Source organism: Camellia sinensis, chromosome 5 (genome assembly GCF_055761805.1).
Source record: "Camellia sinensis isolate YWXY chromosome 5, ASM5576180v1, whole genome shotgun sequence".
Classification (NCBI taxonomy): Eukaryota; Viridiplantae; Streptophyta; class Magnoliopsida; order Ericales; family Theaceae; genus Camellia; species Camellia sinensis.
The window spans coordinates 147,885,001-147,905,924 of NC_138965.1; the positions used below are offsets into that span (position 1 = coordinate 147,885,001).

Below are 20,924 nucleotides of genomic sequence, written 5' to 3' on the forward strand. Positions count from 1 at the left end.
ATCTTTTCTTATGCATGTCTTTTTTTTGGTAGCTTGAAGCACGATTGAGGAGTCTGGAAGGCAGAGAACTGGGCCGTTCTGCTGGATCAGCTAAGGGCAAACCTAAGATAGAATTCTATGATAAGGACCGTAAAAAGGGAGGAGGAGCAATGATAACCACTGCCAAGGTCTGCATTTCTCTTTGCTTAAATATTTTTGGGAAATTCTATTCGCACGAAATTTCATTACACGCCATTTATTTTGTTCAGATATAAACTTTCGAACAAAAACAAATGTTCGGACATAAATTGATGAACAAATTTTTTTTTTTTTTCAAATACATATTTCGTTCAACTGTTAATGCCCGAACAATTACTTTTTATTCATAAATTTATATCCGAATATTTGACTTTTGTTCGTAAATTTATATCTGAACCATATAATGAGATTTTTTATGCTGTGTAAATAGCAATACCCAATTTTTTTGGGTAAATTACATTGACTACCCTTGAATTTTAGAAAAATAAAATAAGCTTTTTGCAAGTTTGGCATAATTACACCGACCTTTTTACTAAGATTAAAGCGACCATAGCTAATGTAGATTGTGTGTAGATATAAGGATAGACAAAGTATAATATATAACAAGAGATAAAAATATCAATTTTCCATTCAAAGTAAAATATACTTTTAGTATCAAAGAGATAAAAATATCATTTTTTCATTCATATAACTAAGTAATTGTTGATGAAAAATGAGCTAATTTTTATGTGAATTAAAATTAAGGGTGCCCAATGCAAGTATGCAAATCTTGTGGGGGCTAATGTATTTTTTTTTTCCCTCAAAACCTCAAGCGAGGTTAGTTTAAATTACCTTGAATTTTTCTTTTTGTGGTTGATTTATTTAATGTAGTCTCGACTCTTCTGTTTCATGTAGGTCTACAATCCTTCAGCTGATTCTGTACTTGGGCGGACAGAATCAGAACTGACTCAAACTGAGGAAGCAGTAGAGGAGGCTCCTGTTGTTGATGGAGAGAAGAAAGAGAAGAAGAAAAAGAAGAAGAAGATGGTTGATGCAGAGGACAATGAGGAGGAGGTTGGTGCAGAACCAGAAAACGAGGAGGTAGGGAAAAAAGAGAAGAAGAAAAAGAAGAAACATTCGGATGAGAACGCTGAGAATGATGACGAAATTGTTGGAGAGAAGAAGAAAAAGAAGAGAAAACATGCGGAAGCTGAGGAAGGAGAAACTGAAACTCCAAGCAAGAAGGATAAAAAGAAGAAGAAGAAGAGAAGCGAAGATTGAGAAGTTAAAGTTGATGTGCGAATTGGAAACCTAACAATTTTGAGCATTGTAGGCAGCGGGTGAGTGTTTTTATTTGTACAATTTGTGCTTTTTTGTTGGGTTGTTCATTTGTTTCATGTGGATCTTGAAGTTACTTCTAATGTATTTTTGAGTTTATTGGAGATGTTGCTAGTTGTTGGTTCAATGGAGGGCATATCACTTCAAGTGGATATGGCAAATATAGATGATTGCAGTACATGTCCAAGTGAACTAGGAATGTTACTGTGAATGCCTTTCCCACATTAGCTCTGTTATTCAAATGGATCCATTTATAATATATGATGATCTACCTATACCTTGACTTTGTTGTATTCATATATATATATATATATATGAGTGTGTGGAACTTCTAAGCACTTTCTGAATGGAAATGAAACCCTAGACTAGTTGAGCCTTTTTGTTGGAGGGTTATAAATATTCTTTTGTAGCATCTGTATGAAATTTCTCCTTCTGTAGCATGCACTACGAATTTTGTAAAATATGTAAACATTTACACTATTTTCCTCTAATTTTTACTATGATTCCTTTTCGGATAAGTTACACTTTTACACTCTATTTTCCCTCCAATGTCATTATGGTTCATCTTTTTCTGATTGTAAAAATTAAGTTCGGACTTAAAAACACTTTTTATTTCAACGTGATTTTCTTGTTATGTAGCGTTAAAAAATTAAAAATTGAGATGGAAAGTTCTCACGATGTGAGGCCATGCAAACATGTTGTTATGTTTGATTCATTAGAATGAGTTGAAATGCAATGATTGTACAATTAAATTGTTCATTAAAAAATTATGAAAAATGTAATCAATAGTGAACCAAGTACTATCTATAGTTTTATAATCAACATGAAGTTTCTTGTTTAAAAATGCTTTCAAAAGAAAAATGAAAAATATTTCTTTTCATTTTGTTCTTGTCTTTTCTCACCTTTTTTTTTTTTTTTTTTTAATGGTGCTTGGATAATTTGTCATCTAAACATATCTTATTGTTGTATTTGAGTTTTGAATTATGAAGAAAAAAATAAATACAAAATAGTTTATACTCAATTCATTTATTCATTTGATTTTTGTTTTTTCTTTTCAAATTTAAAATTCGAATGCAATCTAAAGATTGTACATGCTGGATATGTGTTGAAATATATGGAAGTAGAGATCGAGTTAGCTAATGGTCCTAATAATTTATACTTTATCCTACTTCACATATCCAATTTGCACTCCTAAAGATGATTTCGAAGGGCTGTGCCTTGGATTGATTATCGGTTATAAGGAAAAAAATAAAAAACCTACTACTTTTGGGCATAGTAAAGGAAAGGCATAAATGTATTTTTTGCAATTTATATTTCTTTGTTTTATTGAAGAATTGTGACTCTTCATAATATTTATTATGTATTTATGAGGGGTGTTGCCTTGATTATGAGAGAGAACTTATCATATTGATTTATGCATTTATTTATTGTGTCCTCATGTAGCATATTAGCTATGAATACCAAACATAGACTGTTTTCTTCTTCCATTTGAAGATTGTATATTATTATTATGTTTGTTATGATTATGATTGTTGTCGTTGTTATTATTTTCTAATAGTGACCGGTCTCTTTCCTTTACCTATAACAAAGTTATCAATATCAATTTATTATTTTGTTATATTTTTGTATTTTATCTCTTTTGACCTTTTAATTATATTAGGTCGGTTGAATTTCTATTTAAATAAATATATTTCCACACTACTGTTGAATGACAAACTAATGGGAAGACATTCATTTTCTTTGAGGCTTTCTTAATTTGGATTTCAGATGCTTAACTGAGAATTTCAGTGTCGGGTGAAAAATAAGAAAATTGAGAATATTTGGAATACATTGTGTGAATGAAAATAAATAAATAGTAATTGCACAAAGCACCGGGAAGGTACATCTGTCTTCGGCTTTGGCTGTAGAAGCTCGGACTTGCTTAGACGCAACTCACTGGGCCAGACGTCAACAAATGCTACGTCTTGGTTTGGCACGTGGATTAGAAATGGGTTGAAACTAAAAATAGTTAAAAAAAAAAAAATAATAATAAATAAATAAAATATTTAATCGTATGTTTAAAGTTGTTACATTTAAATTATAATTATTATTATTTTTTTCATAAAAATTTAAAAAGTCAAAAAATCCATTTAAACGAGACTATTTTAGCTAAAATAGTAAAAAAACTAAAAAAAAAATCAAAAAAACCAACTCACATTCCAAACGAAGCTTAAATGTGGTCATTTGCATACTCTTAAGTTTTGGTGAACATTTTATAGAATCAATTTGTAGTTAAGTCAGCTCATGATCTAACGGGCAATGTAAATGATTATAATTTTATTGGTACCATAAATAAATAATTTAATTATTAATATTATTATTATTGATAAATTATAGGACATGTGACACTTTTCTACTCATTTAGAGGTTATGAAAAGTATGAACCGTTAAACACATGTGAAAAGACGATGGAAAATGTAGAGAATCATGAAGCAGGAATTGGAGGTTAAAACAAGTTATAGAGACATAAAAATGAAGTGAAAGATCATAGAATATAAAATGTGGGAAATGGAAGAATGTGATAGTTAATAAGCAATTTTTTCATACAAATGTTTGCCTATAAACAATCATTTATGGCTATATTGTAAATAGGGACTCAAATAAAAAATAATTGATTTCTATATTTTCTTGTCATTTATATTTCCTTATCATTTATATTTCTTACACTTTATTTTCAACACTTTCTTTTCGAAGCATAAGAGTAGAGGTAATTTTATGTACTTTATTTTCAAAGCATAGGAATAAAGGTAATTAATTGTTACTTTGATTATTCATTCAATCACTCTGATTGTTCACTCAATTATCTTTCTCTGTCTCCCTTTTTCTTCTTTTAATTTTTCTTTTTCCTATACTTGACAATTTTGAAATTTTTTTCATTGAGGCAAAAGAACTGTTAACACAATCGTTTGATAATTGATTTGAATTTAATATGTAAGGATTTTTTAATCCTTACTAGTACGCTCGCATTTATAATATTTTCTTTGGAAGGAAAAATAAGCCAATGAATTCGCAATATATACCTATGCCTTCCTATTCTTAAAATAAAAAAAATAAAAAAGTGTAACATTTAAATTTTTCCATTTTATGAGTAGGGTATATTTTCTTATTTTTTTAATTTATTTCATCATTAAGAAATAAAAACAAGTAAACAAATAAAGTGAAATATGCTAAATTTGTCTTTTACTTAGTTATTAAGCTAGCTTATTTTCAGGATTCACTTTTCACCATTGAAATTTTATATTTTTTATATTTTTTTTTCACTAAATTTTTTAATATTCTAAGCAATTTTTTTTAATTTTTTTTTTAGATACACCAAACATAAATACATTTAAAAATATAATATTTATAAAAAAAAATCTTTAGAAATTTTATTAAATAACAAAAATAGAAAAAAAATACAAGATTTCAGTACAATTTTTGTATTCTTGTGTATTTATTAATTTTTAACAATATTTTTTACAAATATTTTGCTTTTTAGATATATCTAAATAAAGTGAATTTAAAAAAATAAAAAAAATTATTTAAAATTTTAAAAAAATTCTCTAAAAACAAAAAACAAAAAACAAAAAATACTAAAAGCAAAAAATCTCAATTTTCAAAAAACTGAATCTAGAAAATTGAAACCAAGCGTAATGAATAAAATTATCAAATATTTTCAAAAAAATTAATTTTTTATCAATTATAAAAAAATAATTTTATTTTCTCTTAATAAATTCAAAAATTTCTTGAAAAAAAAAAGATCTTCAACATTTTTCGAAAATTAAATTTAAATTTATTTATTTGTATTTTGTACCCATGCTATGGAGCTTTGACTTGGAGAGATCGGCAACTACTTCTCATATACACATATGTATACACTATATATATATGCAGCGATCTTTTCTTCTTTATTGTCCGAAAGCTAAAGACAGCGCAGACAGAGCAGATTGAATAGAGAGAGAATATATAGAAAGCAACAGACTGATTTCCAATACTCTCTCTCTAGAACTCCACTGTTCTCTTCACCAGATTTCAATCATGTAACTCTCCTCTCTCTCTCTCTCTCTCTCTCTTCAATTCTCATGTTTTTTGGAAGCCTTGAATAGTCTGCTTCCTGAATTAGGGTTTACAATTTCTTGTTCTACATGTAGGTGTGTGTAATGTGTATGTATCAGATTGATCAATCGGAAGTGTGAATTGATTACTTTAAGGTCAACTCAAGAGAGTGTTTGTGTGTGTTTGCTGATGTTAATCTTAGGTTTTTTTATTTTTTTTGTTTGCAGGTTGTTATAATTGTAGGAGGGTTGATTTGTATTGACAAGTTGATGATAGAGAGTACTAGTGAATATGTTAAGAGATGAAGTGTAGATTTGACAAATGGGGTGTGTTCTTGGTCGAGAGGTTTCGTCGGGGATAGTTTATGAGGCTAAGGAGGAGAAGAGGGAGGGTGTGAATGAGAGAAAGAGTAAGAATTTGAGTGTTGAAGAGTCTAGGGAGACATTAGGGGAGACCAAGATCGATAATGATAAGGGTGGGGTGACCCGGAAGGAGGAGAAGGTTGACGGTGATAAGCGGTCGCAGGGTGAGAGGAGGAGATCGAGGCCAAATCCGAGGCTGGGTAATCCCCCCAAGCATAAACATGGGGAACAAGTTGCAGCTGGATGGCCATCTTGGCTTTCTGCACATGTTGGTGAAGCAATTGATGGTTGGCTTCCTCGACGTGCTGACACTTTTGAGAAGATTGACAAGGTGGGTCATTTGTCTTTGGCATGAATGTTCTTGATGTTGGTATGTTCATCAAATAGATATATAGTTATTTATTTATTTTATGTGTATTAGATTGGGTCAGGAACATATAGCAATGTGTACAAAGCAAGAGATACTATGACAGGGAAAATTGTTGCATTGAAGAAGGTACGATTTGATAATTTGGAACCAGAAAGTGTGAGATTTATGTCTAGAGAGATTATTATTTTGCGGCGACTTGATCATCCAAATGTTATAAAATTGGAGGGTTTGGTCACTTCGAGAATGTCGTGTAGTTTGTATTTGGTGTTTGAGTACATGGAGCATGATTTAGCTGGACTTGCAGCTAGCCCAGATATCAAGTTTACAGAAGCACAGGTTAGACTTGGCTTTCTACAATTTTGAACTACAATTCTGCAGGTTAAGTGTTATATGCATCATTTTTTTATTCACCGTTTTTTATTTATGCAGGTAAAGTGTTATATGCATCAGTTATTATGTGGGCTTGAGCACTGTCACAACCGTGGTGTGCTCCACCGTGATATTAAAGGGTCGAATCTTCTTATTGACAATGGAGGAATGCTTAAGATAGCTGATTTTGGGTTGGCTACTATTGTCAACCCTAACCACAAGCACCCTTTGACTAGTCGGGTGGTTACACTTTGGTATCGAGCTCCAGAGCTTCTTCTTGGGGCAACTGACTACAGTGTAGGCATAGACCTGTGGAGTGCAGGTTGCATTTTAGCTGAATTATTGGCTGGGAAGCCTATCATGCCTGGTCGTACGGAGGTATAAACCAACTTCTGTGTTCTATCATGCGATTTTTATTTTTGTGTCATTTGAATGTTTCTCTCTATATTTTTCCTTATCCTTAGTATGCCTCTCATATTTTTGGAAAAAAGTAAAGCAGAAAAACATGTTTTCCAACTCCTTCCATCCCTTGTATAAGAAAAAGAAACATGTTTGGTAGGCATATTTTTCATTTTAGTATTGATGACTTCTTAGGGGTAAAATGAACATGGCCTTTTGTTTGTTTCTCTGTGGAGTTGATCCTGCAAGATTACTGTGAACCAAATCTTACTATCCGGCTGCTCAAAGCAAGTTAATTGCCATATGTTGTGTTTCCACTTTCCAGAATTCTGGTTACAGTTTTTGGAAGAAAAGAAGAAACATGGTTAGAAAACACTTTGTTTTCTTTTTGTTATTGTGTGTTGCTCCTCCCCCACCTGGTAAGTACTATGCTCATGCAATGTCCCATTTGGGGCTCAAACCTTGCAATTCTGCTCCTTCCTCACTGTAGTGGCAATATATACCACTTGACGTAACCGCTGGTGGAGAATGGACCATCCGACAAAACCAAACTCCTCTTTGAGCTAACACAATTGCTCCTTTGTCATCTTTACTGAAACCCCCACCACTGTCCCATATTGCTGATTTCAGAGCAGTCATTGAGAGTCGCACAGTACATCTTTGAGCAATCCAATAATAATGAAAGCTTTTCTCTTATGGACGAAGTTTATGAGAATTGAATGAGTTTTGCAGATTCTAAGTAGTCACTTCCAGATTTGGGAATGTAAAATTATCATGGATTTTCTCATCAACTCCCCACCAAACAAGTCTTTAGTGGTCTTAAAATCTGCCTCTTCCACAAGCCTCTCTTGGCGAAGTAGAGAGAGGAAACAAAAATGGGGATTCTTGATTGTGGTTGTGTTCATGGTGGTGGTGATGGATCCCTGGAAACGTTAAAGATGGCGCTGGCTAGAGGTGGAGGAATATTTTGCCACACAGGAAAAATGCTTTTGCCCTCTTTTAGGGATGCAAGTAACAACAATGTTACATTAGGATCAGAAGCCGTAAATCTTAAAGGTCCCATTGCACCATCTGTTGTAGCTTGATGTTGTAAATTATTAGGGATTTTGTTGCTATCTTGGAATTCGTGAGAACTGCTTGAGCTGCTCGGTCCTCTTTTGGTGTTGTTGGGGCAGTTTTGGGTTCTCGTGCTATTTTACAATTTCAAATTGTTTAGGCATAGTGAGGGTGGGTGCACATATTGCTTGTTCATGGTGTATTTATGCTGACATCAACTTTACAATTTATTGCTTGATTGGCTGTTAGGAAAAGAAAGGGTTCTGATATTACTTTGGCATTGGAAGAGTGGTGGAGGCATAAAGGAATATCAGCATACTTTAATCTGTGATTCCTAATGAATGTAGTGATTATAAAGGGGTTGGCGAATATGTATGCCAGTTTATTTGTATTATATTTCATGTCTGAACTTTGGCAATGGATATTACCATGATTGAATTGGTAGGCTTAAGTTTTGGGGATATGTTTATGTATTGGATTTTTCCTGCATTTAAGCCATGCTTTCATGGAGTTTCCCATCTATTGTTGAATTGGATGTTATCTGTATGTCACTGTTGGCTTTCCTTGAATATTTTAATCTTGCTCCTCAGCTGCTTGAAGTTTTAGGATATCTGTTGATAGCATATATTGCACAATGCATGGCATTTTATGTGGAGTACTACTTTTAGATTTCTAAACATTGCCCATAAACAGGTAACTGTCTCTTTTCTTTTATACTGTTAACAATTGTCTTTTTCTGTCACAAGGTAGAGCAATTGCATAAGATTTACAAGCTCTGTGGCTCTCCTTCTGACGAATATTGGAAAAAATCAAAATTGCCAAATGCAACCTTATTCAAGCCCCGGGATCCTTACAAGAGATGTGTTTCAGAGACATTCAAAAATTTCCCTCCATCAGCACTGCCTTTAATTGAAAATCTTCTTGCAATTGATCCAGCTGAACGTGAAACGGCAACCGATGCATTAAGGAGTGAAGTCAGTCTCTACATACCCAATTACCTATCTATTTCATGATTGACATGACTTTTCTTGGCTTATATCAATGTCTTACCTTGTTAATGGTTTATTGCTTATTCTGGTGTGATTTTCTAAATTATGTCTGGTAGCTGAGATGTTTTGAAATTGTTGAAAATGTCTATCATGTTTGAGAAGCACAGTAGACTACATGTGATTGGAAGACAATCTCCCAGTAAAGAATTGAGATTCCATTTGTGTAAAGTAGCATTGTGGAAGATTTGAAGCAGTATGCTGAAGACTAGTAAATTTGAAAACGAAGAAAGTAACTTCAATTTATTTTGCATTTCTGTAATTTGAAAATTTTCTACAGAGAATATATAAATGTATATATGTATGTATGGATATATACACACATAAAGAAAAAGGTATGAGTGGCAGTGTTAATTCAAATTGGGGACCACTGAGAAATTGAAAAACATTAATAATTAATTAGTAATCAGGTTTGTGTGAATCAGCATCTTAATGGGACTTGCAAACTAAGATAGAGAAGATTAGAATGGAATGAATCATACTGGAGACTATAAATCTGACAGACCAAATGGTTTTGGGAGAGATTTTCCATGCCTTCACTTCCCTCTCTCCAAACACATATATGTGGACATGTTTATCACCTGGAGAGCTTTCGGCCTTGTTTGGTTTAACTCTCAAAACACAATTTTGGAAAAAAAATTTCAAAATTTTGTTTGGTTGGAAATTTTTTGAAAAAAATTTCAATTTCACTCTCTCTCTCCTACACACCAATCAATCCCTTTTTCTCTCTCCTCTCTCCTTCTCAATCTCTTTTTCTCTCACACACATCTACTCAACTACAACAAAATATTAAATCATTCCAAACTCTCATACTTCAAAACTATTTCCAAAATATCAACCAAACAAACCAAAAAAATTTCTAAACTCTTTTCTCCAAATTTTTTTTTTGAAAATTTATCTCCCAAAACCAAACCAAACACACCCTTCATGCCTATGGTGCTCCTGTCATATTTTTTTTTCTTCTTGGGAATGGAACTGTTGGTACCGCTTTGGGAAAAATCTTAGGTATCTTATATCATTCTGCTCTTAATCACTTTATATGGGTCTTATGTTGCCCTGTAAGTTTTCTTCTCTTTGCACCAGGTTTCTGTTTCAGTGTTATTATTAATTATAATATCTAGTGTTTTTTTCTCTAGTTTCTCTTACATAATAACTTGTCAGTGAATGGAGAACAAGGTCATATGAGGTTGCTCTTTGGAAAGCATCTTCAGGGAAAATCACTATCCAACCCCTCACTTATCTTGTTCTTTCTAGGAATGCCTTATTAATGGCCAAACAAATTTTCTGCTAATTTGGATAGCTTATTGGTTGAAATTTCTACTTGCTTGTAGATTTTTTATTTTATTTGTTAAATGCAAGAAATAAGCAATTGGACAGTGAAAAATGATCTTTTGACCAGAATGCACTGAATGCATTAGTTTGCAGTTGAAAATAAAAAGCAAGTCTAAAAATCTGAATAATTTTCGTTCTTGATATCCCAAAAGGACCTCTTTGCATAATAAAGAATACAAACTTTGTCAATAAAGTTCTATCTTGCTGACAAGCAGTTCTGAGCTTGTATCGTAATGCATTTTCTTTTTGATAACTGCCCTTGTATTTTTACCTTTCTGCTTTTGTTCTTATTTGTATATTTGTCTGTAGTTTTTCACTACAGAGCCACATGCTTGTGATCCTTCTAGCCTTCCGCAATACCCTCCAACCAAAGAGATGGATGCCAAACGACGTGACGATGAGGCTCGCAGGTAAGGGTTTTATTCTCTGTGTCGTATGAAGTTTTGAAATCAGGCTGCCCCAAAAAATTTGTTTACGAATGTCTCATGTTAGGTATGAGCATTTGCTACTTGTGGATCGTTGAGGCCCCTGCTGATTTTACTTGCATCTTTGTGCTTCTGTTTATAATTGTTTCATTAAGATTTATTGGAATAGGTAGCTTCTATGCGTAAACTCAGTAAAGTTAACCATTGATTAATTGTTTGAGTTAAGATAAACCATTAACAGTGGGAGTTCTAGAAGGATCCCAAATATCTGTATGGACGAGCAAATGACTCAAACACATGACTAATACTACAACTAGGAAAAGAACTACGGTGATGCTTCCCAAATTGACAGGCTTCACACTCAATCTGAGAAACATGACTTAAACTTGGAACAACTAACTTGAGCTTGGCCAAGGAGGGATGACCCAAGCGAAAAGGCCACTTAAGGGGAGAGACAGTAGCCCTCAACACAGCAGATAGAGGATGAGGAGAGGTCTCAATATCCAAAAAGTACAAGCCATTCTTCTCATGCCCCTAACCAATCATCTTCTTGGTCTGGAGGCTGCAAAACACATGAGATAAGAGAAAAGGTTATCGAACAATGGAGAGCTTGAGTCAACGAATAATGGAGAGCTTGAGTCAATTGGCTAACAGAAAGCAAATTAAATAGAAACTTAGGAACATAAAGACCAGAAGGTAAGGAAAGGGATGAAGAGGACCTTGATCATAGACAGATCGAGAAGATCCATCAACAAGTATAATTGTATGATCATCAAGTCTAAGAGTATCAAAAAGGGAGGAATTATCAGAGACATGGGAACTAGCACCAGTCTAGGAGCCAAGTTTGAGAGGACTTAGCCACACATGCAATATTACGTGAACTAGCCATGGTAGAAATAGACGATGAAGGTAGACAAGAGCAGCAAGCTCATTAATCTGAGTAGTGAGTGTTTCATGAGAATTAACCGGAAAGGCATCAGAGCCAGTGGACAACAAGGAAGACTGTGAGAATGGAACATCCATAACCTGATGGACATGATTAGGTTTGTCATACTTCTGCCAACACGAAGGTTCAGTATGACCTTGGGAACCACAATGAGTACACTTGAGATCATCACGTGTACGAGAACCAGGTCCAGTACTACCTCCACCACGGAAACCACCACGTGAGCCACCACTACGAGAACCACCTCCACGAGAACCCTGTGAACCAGAATAAGAGGCCCGGGAACCAGATGAACCATGAAAAGCCCCGCGAGTAGACCCATGATCACTATTTCTAGAAACCAATGTAGAAGATGATAAAGTAGAGGACCCAAAGGTGGATTGTGTTTGTCCCAATGAAGAGCGTAACAACCTAGAATAGGCATTGGCAGCAGAAGGTAGAGTCTCACTGGTTGGCAAGAATCTGATTCTTGAGCCCTCGCAACTCAGGATCTAAGCCAGAGAGTAAATAAGCCATCATAAACTCCTCCTAATGTTGCTTTTGTTTGTTCACATCAGTAGTGAATGGTCGATGCTGCAATAATTGATCCCACAAGGTCTTGAGACTACTATAATAATTGGGAAGGGACTGGTTAGATTGGTGCATAGCAAAAATCTACTCATATAGCTCATAGACGAGAGACATTACTCTGATTCGAAAAGGATTCAGCAAGGGAGTCCCAAATTTCTTTAGAGGTATCACAAAATTCCACGGTAATAGCAACCTGTGGTTCCAAGCTATGCCAAATCCAACCTCTAATACAGGAATCCTCACTACACCAATCATCATAAGTTTTGTCGTCACTGGCAGGAGGGAGTTCGCTAATGAAGCGGAATTTCTTCTTACCACGAAAGAAAATTTTTACAGCATGAGCTCAAGCCAATTAATTGGCACCATTCAACTTCTTGGTAGTAATAGATTTGGGCATGTCATCATCTTTACTCATAGCCATTGCCTTAGTCTCAATTTCAGCCATCAATCACACAAAATACTCAACACAAGAGTATGAATGCAACAAAATTCTTGCAAATAAGAATTATCCGCACCAATCAGCACTTACAACCATGAGTATAGCCACTGGAACTAGTTCAATCAACAAGAATCCAAGATTACAGAGGCATGAATGGAGAAACTATGTCTACCAAACAGATTTGGATTTAAATTCAACCAAAAACACCAACCCACCAACCCAAATCATCACTTTAAGATCAACTAGACCTTGCTAGATAATTTTCAGCCCCTATACAGTAAGTTTCAGTAGCTAGAGGCTGGATAATAACACTGCCGACTATGTATAGTACCAAAAAGAGTCCAAAATCAAATCAAACATCAATCCAACGGTAGTAAATCAACAAAATAATAGCAAATAACACTGAAGGAGTGATTTTTGGCTCCTAGAGATAGGATTCCAGCAAGCAGATTCAACAAAAAACAGTTCCAAGTCTAGATTTATAGATTGACACCAAAAAACACGAAAAACATTTGAAAATAGAAAACTCACATTAGGGATGATCAAAAAATTTCACAAAAATCACCATAAATCTAAGGAGTATATTTCGAATCTAGGGGTGGAGGACCCGTCCGTACAGTGCTTACGTCATGCTGATGTCATCGTACGGCTGATGACGTCAGCACATCTCGGTCACCTCCAATCGATCTCCAGCGTTTGTAGAAACCTTTCTAATGAAGGGTAGATTGCTCTGATACCAAGTTAAGAATGTAAAAAGATGGAATTTAGGGTTGAGATTTAGGAAGAAGAAGAAGAAGAAGAAGAAGAGAGAAGAGAGAAATTTTATATATATATTGAATAATCATTGTGCTTCAACTTTACATCAGCCAAATATATATAGAGGCACTAACATAGCAATATGACCATCGTACCCTCAACTTATGTAAATATTAACAAGAGAACAAAAGAACAAAAATAAGTATTCTAACAACTATGTTACATGGACTCTTCTAAACATATAACTGACCTATGTCAGACACTTGACACTTGGATAAGAGTATGAGATATGTATCCAACATGTGCAGTCTAGTTTATTTTCAATTTCCTATCAATAAGAGTAGGTGTGATTGATCTGTTTATTAAGAACTGCCGTTTTGTTTTTATATAGGTTGTTTAGCACTGATGTTTTACAATCTTAAAGGTCGAATAATGTCAAAAGATTGAGATTGGAGGAATCGAATAATGAGCTTCATCATGGATTAATCTCCTTCCTCTTCTTTCTTTTATTTTTTGTGGAATAACTGATTTCACCTCTGCAAGTCTTTATTGGTAATTGGGTACATAATTTTGTGTCTAATTATATTATTTCTTAAAAATGATGAAAGTTTAAGCCTCAATATAGGTTGAGATATCTCGAAGAATAGGTAAAAAAAAATTATTCTGAATAGCAGCATTGGGAAATTGAGTTATTACCAAAGTTTTGATCATGTTAATTAGATTTCCTTCCCACCTGTATACATTCAGTTTCCGTCTTTTATTGATGGTGCATCTATTTATTTAACTTTTTTTCCCCCTCATCTTTTGATGTTCCTTCTTTGAATGCATGTAGTCTGGTATTTTTATTCATTTATGACTTTAGACAAAAATTGAATTTTCTATCTATGCAGAATAAGAGCTGCCAATAAAGCCCACGGTGATGGCCCTAAGAAAACACGCACACGCGATCGGGCTGTTCGAGCAATGCCTGCACCAGATGCCAATGCTGAGCTGCAATCTAATCTCGATGTATGTCAACACACTACTTTGTTCAACTATTACTCTTTTGTGTTAGTAACATGTGGCCATTATATTGCAAACTAGCTTGATTAATCACTCGGTAGCCAGATTATGGTACTACGTTAAAGAGAAAACAATTTATAATGGTTAGCATCAAGTGGCTAGTAAATGGTGAAATATTTTTGATTTGATGAGATGGAGACATCATGGTTCTAAATTTTGTTTCGAGGCATTGTGATTCTTGAAAGCTAGAAATATTGAAAAAATAAGAAACATACAGGAATGCCAAGAAATATTTTAAAAATATTTTAAACTAGACGTTTTCCAGTGTCAATCTGATATTTTTTACCCAAGCAGTGGAAGTGTGTATCATACCCAAGTACTAAGAAGTATTTTTTACCAGTTTTAATTACAAGTCATAAATAAAATGAAAGTTAGTGAGAAGGCTGGTGACATTAAAATATTTTCTAGTGAGAGTAAACATGAGTGCAGTTCCTTTTGGTAAGGAAGTTGGATTTTATTGTTTTTGGTTTTAGGTTATGTTACATGGACTCTTCAAAATAAATCAAATACTTGTGTCGGACACCCGACACTTGGATGAGGGTGTAGGATATGCGTCTGATACTTTTCATCGGACACATGTTTTCATTTAATACTACCATTATATCTATATATATTGTTGAATAATTACTATAAAATGAGTTAAAATGCGTTTTTAATACTGTATGTTACATAAAAATTATAATACCATTTGATCTCACATAGTAAATTTTTGAAAAAAAAAAGAGTCCATTTTTGGCTGAGTCCGCGTGCTTTTAAATTTGAAGTTTGATATCCAAGCACTTGACCTGTACTAGAGTCCATGTAACATAGGTTTTACTAGACCCTGAAAACTTGATGTCCAGGCTGTTTCAGGTTTCTTAATCAGGGGGGAAATACCCCCAGTGGTCAATATCTAAAACCTAAGTTCCCTTATTGACGACTTTGTAGAGAGTGAATGAAATTAATTGAAAATTTTAATCTCTGCAAATGAGGTCATAAATTCCTGATGGATGAGATTTTCCAGTTTGCCAGTCCGGAGAAACTGGAGTGGAATATTACACACTCATCAAACTAAAGATAAAATGGTTGCCCTAAACTGCAATATAAAAGGTCAAATCTAAAGTTTGTTAATTTGTAAATGAGCTTAAAAGCTTGTCTATCTCCCATTCTACAGTGATTGACATGCAAACTTATGAACAAGCATAATCTCATTTGTTGCCATTTTATGGTATCTGATTTTATGGTCGTACACTGCCAATTTTTTAATTTGTTGCTTTTATTTGTTCGTATCTATTTATTTTGTTGATTCAGCGGCGGCGTTTAATCACCCATGCAAATGCAAAAAGCAAGAGTGAGAAGTTTCCTCCACCTCACCAGGATGGAGCTCTTGGTGTCCCCTTGGGTGCTTCACATCACATTGACCCTGCATTTGTTCCTCCTGATATCCCCTTTAGCTCCACTTCATTCACCTATTCAAAAGAACCCGTTCAAAATTGGTCGGGTCCTTTGGTGGACCCTGTGGCTGTTGCTTCGAGAGGAAAGAAGTATGCTGCTCGAGAATCGACAAAATCTTTTACAAGCAAAAAAGACAAAAGTAGCAACCCTCGGGTTAAGGGGAAGGAAAGGATGGCTTGAAATTTTGTTGCATATATTGAGAATTTCATACAGGAGAAAATTGCAGACCTATTGGATCCAAATGTATTTACTTGGCCGGGAATAGCAGTGTCGGCCCATTCAGTGGTAAAAAAATTTGTTTTATCTTTCACATAAAGATTTTTCTGTTACTGCTCTATTTGTTGGGATGATGAGAGGCTTCTGTTATTATGTATATTTTAATTTTTTCCTTCTCTTAGATCAGTGTGTTGGAAGTTAATACTGTTTTGATTAGAGAAATTTTAATAAAAGTTTGAGAGCCCAGTTCTGGTGTTACATTCTTCACAACATTACAATTTGGCAACTAACTTCTGCTTTAGGGTTCAAATCGATGCTTTTCTGTTTTGGATGGGGACTTGGGATGTTTTTGAGATGTTTGGCATTGATGTTGACACTTGGGTTGAATACCGTCTAAATGATTGGCAATCTGGGAATGCCCAGATGAACGATATTATGCGACTTAACCTCATATGGGGACAAGAATTGATCTACGGGGCAGTAACGAGATATGAATGTAATAATTCATATATGATGGTAAAGTCTATGATATGAATCATGCTGATATAGGGTAATATCTGTGCTTGTATGGTGTAATTTGATTGACAAGGTGTGTTAACAAAAACCTCAAACAAATTTCAACGCAGGTCTACACATGAAGAAGTGTAATTGTCCAAGGCGTCATTCGTTGAATATGTGTGGACTAGGTTCCCAAAAAAATCGAGATTGATGCGGATCACTTGAAATATATAGTGAATGGAAAGGTGTGATCAGGTTACTGATAATAGTATCGACCATGTGAATGTTTATAATTATAATGTCATATTTCGGGATGAACCCACTATATATGCAAACTGCATTGAAGATTTTCATTACAATCATGTAGTGGAGAGGATTGAAATTCCTTTTTATCACATGGTAAAAATGGGTTCAAATGAGACTTGTCAACATGGAAGACTGTTAACTTCTTGACTGGTGATTTTGAGGAAGGGTAGATGAGAAAGTGTTAGATGAACATATTAGAACAGGGAAGGTTAGCTAGATGCTGTGATACAACTGTGAATGGCAAGTTAGATGCTTCTGGACTAAGCAAACTCTCTCTCTCTCTCTCTCTCTCTCTCTACATATATATAAGCTGTTGGGAGTTTCTTCAGGGGTGAGACATTGCATTTGTGTTATTTTATATACAAGTTTCATATAAGCTTGTGAGTCTCTTCTGGTGTGGTGACGGTGGTGGCGGTGCTGGTGGCGGACGTGTGGTTGTAGAGCTAGTTAGTGTGTCATGGGACCAGGAGGACCTGGAGGACCACCGGGATGGGGGCCTCCTGGTGGACCGGGACCGGGACCTCTGCCTCTGCCTGGACCGGGCCTTTTTGGTGGTTTTTGTAATGGCATATCTGCTTGGTAATAATCAACTTTTTAGTTCTTAATTTCACATAGATTGTCAACATCGATTTTGTATGGTTTTATTTTTTTTAAAATTATTTTTAAGTGAGTTTTCATTTATTTTTATTAAACTTTTCTCATATATATATTTTAGAAACACCTAATCTAGATGCTTTTAAAAAGTTAAAAAAAAAAAGAGATTAAAATATAAAAAAAATTCATTAAAAACAAAATGATGTTATAGGTGTATATCACTAAAAACATGTTATATTCTTTATTATATTATAGTCGACTTTGCAGTTTGAACAAGTTTACCACCACAAAAATCACTCACAGAACTAGATACATAGATGGATAGAAGTAAGTTTATATATTCATGTGTATTTTGTGCTCGTTTGGTAACTTGACTCTTTTAGTAGTTTTTTTAGTTTTTTTTATGAGGTGAAAAAAAAGTATAGTTTTTGAAATGATTTTTTTTTTTTTGGTTGAATAGATAATTGTGAGAAAAAAAGTGATCGATTGTTATGTATGATTTGATATTTTAAATTCTTTTGTGATTTTTTTAACTAGAAAGTTGATTGCTAAATTGTAGCTTGTTTGTATGTTGTATATGGGTCTCTGTCATTAAAATTACTTAAATAAAAGAAAATGATTTATAAATATAATTTTGGGAAAATAATTGTACAGTGGTACAGTAAAAAAATTACAAAATTACGAAAGTATATAACATTTTAATTAGTAAAGTGTATAAACTTTACCATTGATTTATAATTTTTCTTTTACTACCACTCTGCTATTATTCCCCATATAATTTTTACAAGTACATCTTCTACAAAATAATGTGAGAGTGGTATTTTTGTAATTTTAGACCACAATGATAGTTTGAAATGAAAGAACCAACCACATAATTTTATGTGAAATCTTTGTGCAAAAATTCTCTTTGTGATATTACCCTTAAATAAATATGAATTGTTTCTATCTATCATAAACTATTTATAAAGTTAACTTGAGATTTATAATGTAATTATTGTATACAATGGCCTTAGCCACGGTTAATAAAATACAAAAAAATGCTACGAATAGAGAATTAATCACTGACTTAGCTAATCAACACGTATAGATGTGAACCCATTTTAGATTTGTTCCATGGTTAGTGGTTGATTTTGTGTCCATAGCATTTTATAACAAGTTTAATCTTTAAATCTTGAAAAGTTTACAGTATTTTGCCTAATGAAAGATATCATGTAACTTGATGTTCTAATATTCTTAGGTTGTGTTTGAATATTAAGTTTGAAAAGAAATTTGTGACGAAAAAAAAAAAAGAGCGAAAAGAAAATTGACAAAAATTTAATTTCTATTTAAATTTAAGATTCAAATACAACCTTAATATTCTTGATCGAGACCACCTATTTTAGCAAAACAATCAAAAGCTAAGCAACAATCAAATTCTTCACAAAACCAATTACTCTTGTTTGTTGAAAAGTGAAAACCTTCACCAATAGAAAACATTGAATTTCCTAAATGAACCTATATTTTTAATTTTTATTTATAGGATATCCTTTCTATTTTATTGCAACGCAAGAGAAAAAAAAATTAATCCACAATAAAATTAACCATGTTTGGTATAATTTTTTATAAATTAAAATTTGATAATCAGAAAAGAAAAATTAAAAGCACTTCTCCTCTACTTTTTAAATAATTAATTTTTAAAATTTATTTAAGTTATTTTTACTTGATAAAATATAAATAAAAATTATATAAAACAGTTTAACATAAACGTATAAATTAAAATAAGTTATGAACAGATGATTTAAATTGCAGTAAACACCACATTAGCCTACCCTACTTCTTGAAATTTGATCATTTATTATATGGTTTTCTAACTTTATATTTGTTGGTTGGGTGTTTTATACTTTTTTTTCGCAGCCTCAGCTTCTTGTGTTGTTGCTGGTTGTTTCAAGACTGCTTTGGAGGTCCAATGGGCCCACCTGGACCACCAGGTCCCTTGGGACCCCCTCCCCCATAATCATCTGCTCCCTTTCAAATTCTCTCTCTCTCTCTCTCTCTCCCACTTTGCTCGAATTTGGTTATATATCACATCAGAGGATTGAGCTTAAAGTCTGTAACAGTTACACATAGGCGGTTGCAGATGTTTTATAAACAGTTACAGAATAAGGGAGAGGATAATATTGTCGGATAATTTTTATTGTATTAAAAATAAATTCTGTTTGTGTATTTAATAATAAATAGAACACAGAAGAAATAAAAGAAAGAAAAGAGACTGTTTGATTACAAAAATCAAAACAGTGCATAAAAATAAATAAATAACAAATAGATTTTTATTTTGTTACAATAACAAAATCAAATTCTGGAACAAAAAAAATAATTAAACAGAAAAGTAATCAAGGCACTTACGTTATTATTTTCTCAAACAAATTTTTGATCAAGTTCAGTGTTTAACACTGTATCCTTAAGACAGATTCATCATCTCTACGGTACTTTCAGATTGTGGACGATTATCTTTTAGAATAAAATGATCAACAATGAATAATAGCAGTACTACAAATTATTCGCACAACAAACACACTTTATGTTTACACTCTTTCTCACAGAAAATTAAATGCAGCAAAATGTAAAAGCAATAGCAGATTTGTAGACGAAAATTGAGTGAAATCCAAATGAGGGATTTGTCTATTTGTAGGTGTAAAGGTGGCTGTACATATTTGAATCCAACAGGTATGGTACCTGTTCGAACAGGTAAAAACCTGTATGGTTTGAACTGAATAGGTAAGGCACTGTTTCAACAGATACAGAATTGTTCGGGTTTAAATTTGAACAGATTTGAATTCAGACAAATATAGAACCTGTATAGAAAATTTGAAGAGGTGCAAACCAAAATTTTGAATTTTAAAATTAAAAAAATGGGTCAATTTTTTTATTTTTCAAGAAAAAAAAAATTCAAATGTTTTTGGCCCAAAAATAATTAGTATTGGGCTGGACAAGCTCAACCCATTTCACACCGCGCACTCACGGCCAAACCTAGCCTAGACGAAAGGCGGCGATGACGAGTGCATGTGTGTTATTTTGGGTCTAATGGGTCTAGCTTACTTTACTCATAACTTTACCATTCCACAAAACTTGGGTACCCCTTGGGGCCCTCCCGAAGTTGTAAACCTATGCCTTATAAAATCACAAAAATTTGTCTACCAAACCAATGTGGGACAAACCTTTAATTCAAACCTTTAAGAAAACTTCACCAAAATACTATTTCCATGGAGCTCATTTTGGTTTCAATTTTCTATTCACCCGATAATGATTTTGAGTAACCAAATATACTACGTGAATCATAACGCGACATAGAACGCGTT

At 33.5% G+C, this 20,924-nt stretch overlaps 2 protein-coding genes and 1 long non-coding RNA gene across 3 annotated transcripts in view; all 3 read left to right on the forward strand.

Annotated features, from left to right (window-relative positions):
- Positions 1 to 1,610, forward strand: part of LOC114314057 (putative nucleolar protein 5-2) — a 5,727-nt gene extending 4,117 nt beyond the window's left edge. Inside the window, exons 8-9 of the mRNA XM_028260494.2 lie at positions 33 to 167; positions 913 to 1,610. Of these exons, the coding sequence (XP_028116295.1) occupies positions 33 to 167; positions 913 to 1,278 (501 nt within the window). The 3' untranslated portion in view covers positions 1,279 to 1,610. The remainder of the gene's footprint in view (positions 1 to 32; positions 168 to 912) is intronic.
- Positions 1,611 to 5,176: 3,566 nt separating this feature from the next.
- LOC114314056 (putative serine/threonine-protein kinase At1g54610) lies at positions 5,177 to 16,449 on the forward strand. The gene is made up of 8 exons (XM_028260493.2): positions 5,177 to 5,393; positions 5,637 to 6,102; positions 6,193 to 6,477; positions 6,571 to 6,888; positions 8,712 to 8,939; positions 10,653 to 10,753; positions 14,370 to 14,487; positions 15,832 to 16,449. The coding sequence occupies exons 2-8, from the start codon at positions 5,731 to 5,733 to the stop codon at positions 16,153 to 16,155; spliced, it is 1,746 nt and encodes a 581-aa protein (XP_028116294.2). The 5' UTR covers positions 5,177 to 5,393; positions 5,637 to 5,730; the 3' UTR covers positions 16,156 to 16,449.
- A 600-nt stretch (positions 16,450 to 17,049) lies between these two features.
- LOC145790910 (uncharacterized) lies at positions 17,050 to 19,753 on the forward strand. Its single transcript, XR_014330285.1, has 2 exons — positions 17,050 to 17,574; positions 19,483 to 19,753. It is a non-coding gene; the product is annotated as an uncharacterized LOC145790910 (long non-coding RNA).
- The last annotated feature ends 1,171 nt before the right edge of the window (positions 19,754 to 20,924 follow it).

What these genes read in the sequence shown, in the direction of transcription:
- LOC114314056 (XM_028260493.2), top strand. Translation starts at nt 5,731, where the DNA reads ATGGGGTGTGTTCTTGGTCGAGAGGTTTCGTCGGGGATAGTTTATGAG. An exon ending in CTTTTGAGAAGATTGACAAG is followed by an intron (nt 6,103 to 6,192) that starts GTGGGTCATTTG and finishes TATGTGTATTAG; the next exon opens with ATTGGGTCAGGAACATATAG. An exon ending in CGTGACGATGAGGCTCGCAG is followed by an intron (nt 10,754 to 14,369) that starts GTAAGGGTTTTA and finishes CTATCTATGCAG; the next exon opens with AATAAGAGCTGCCAATAAAG.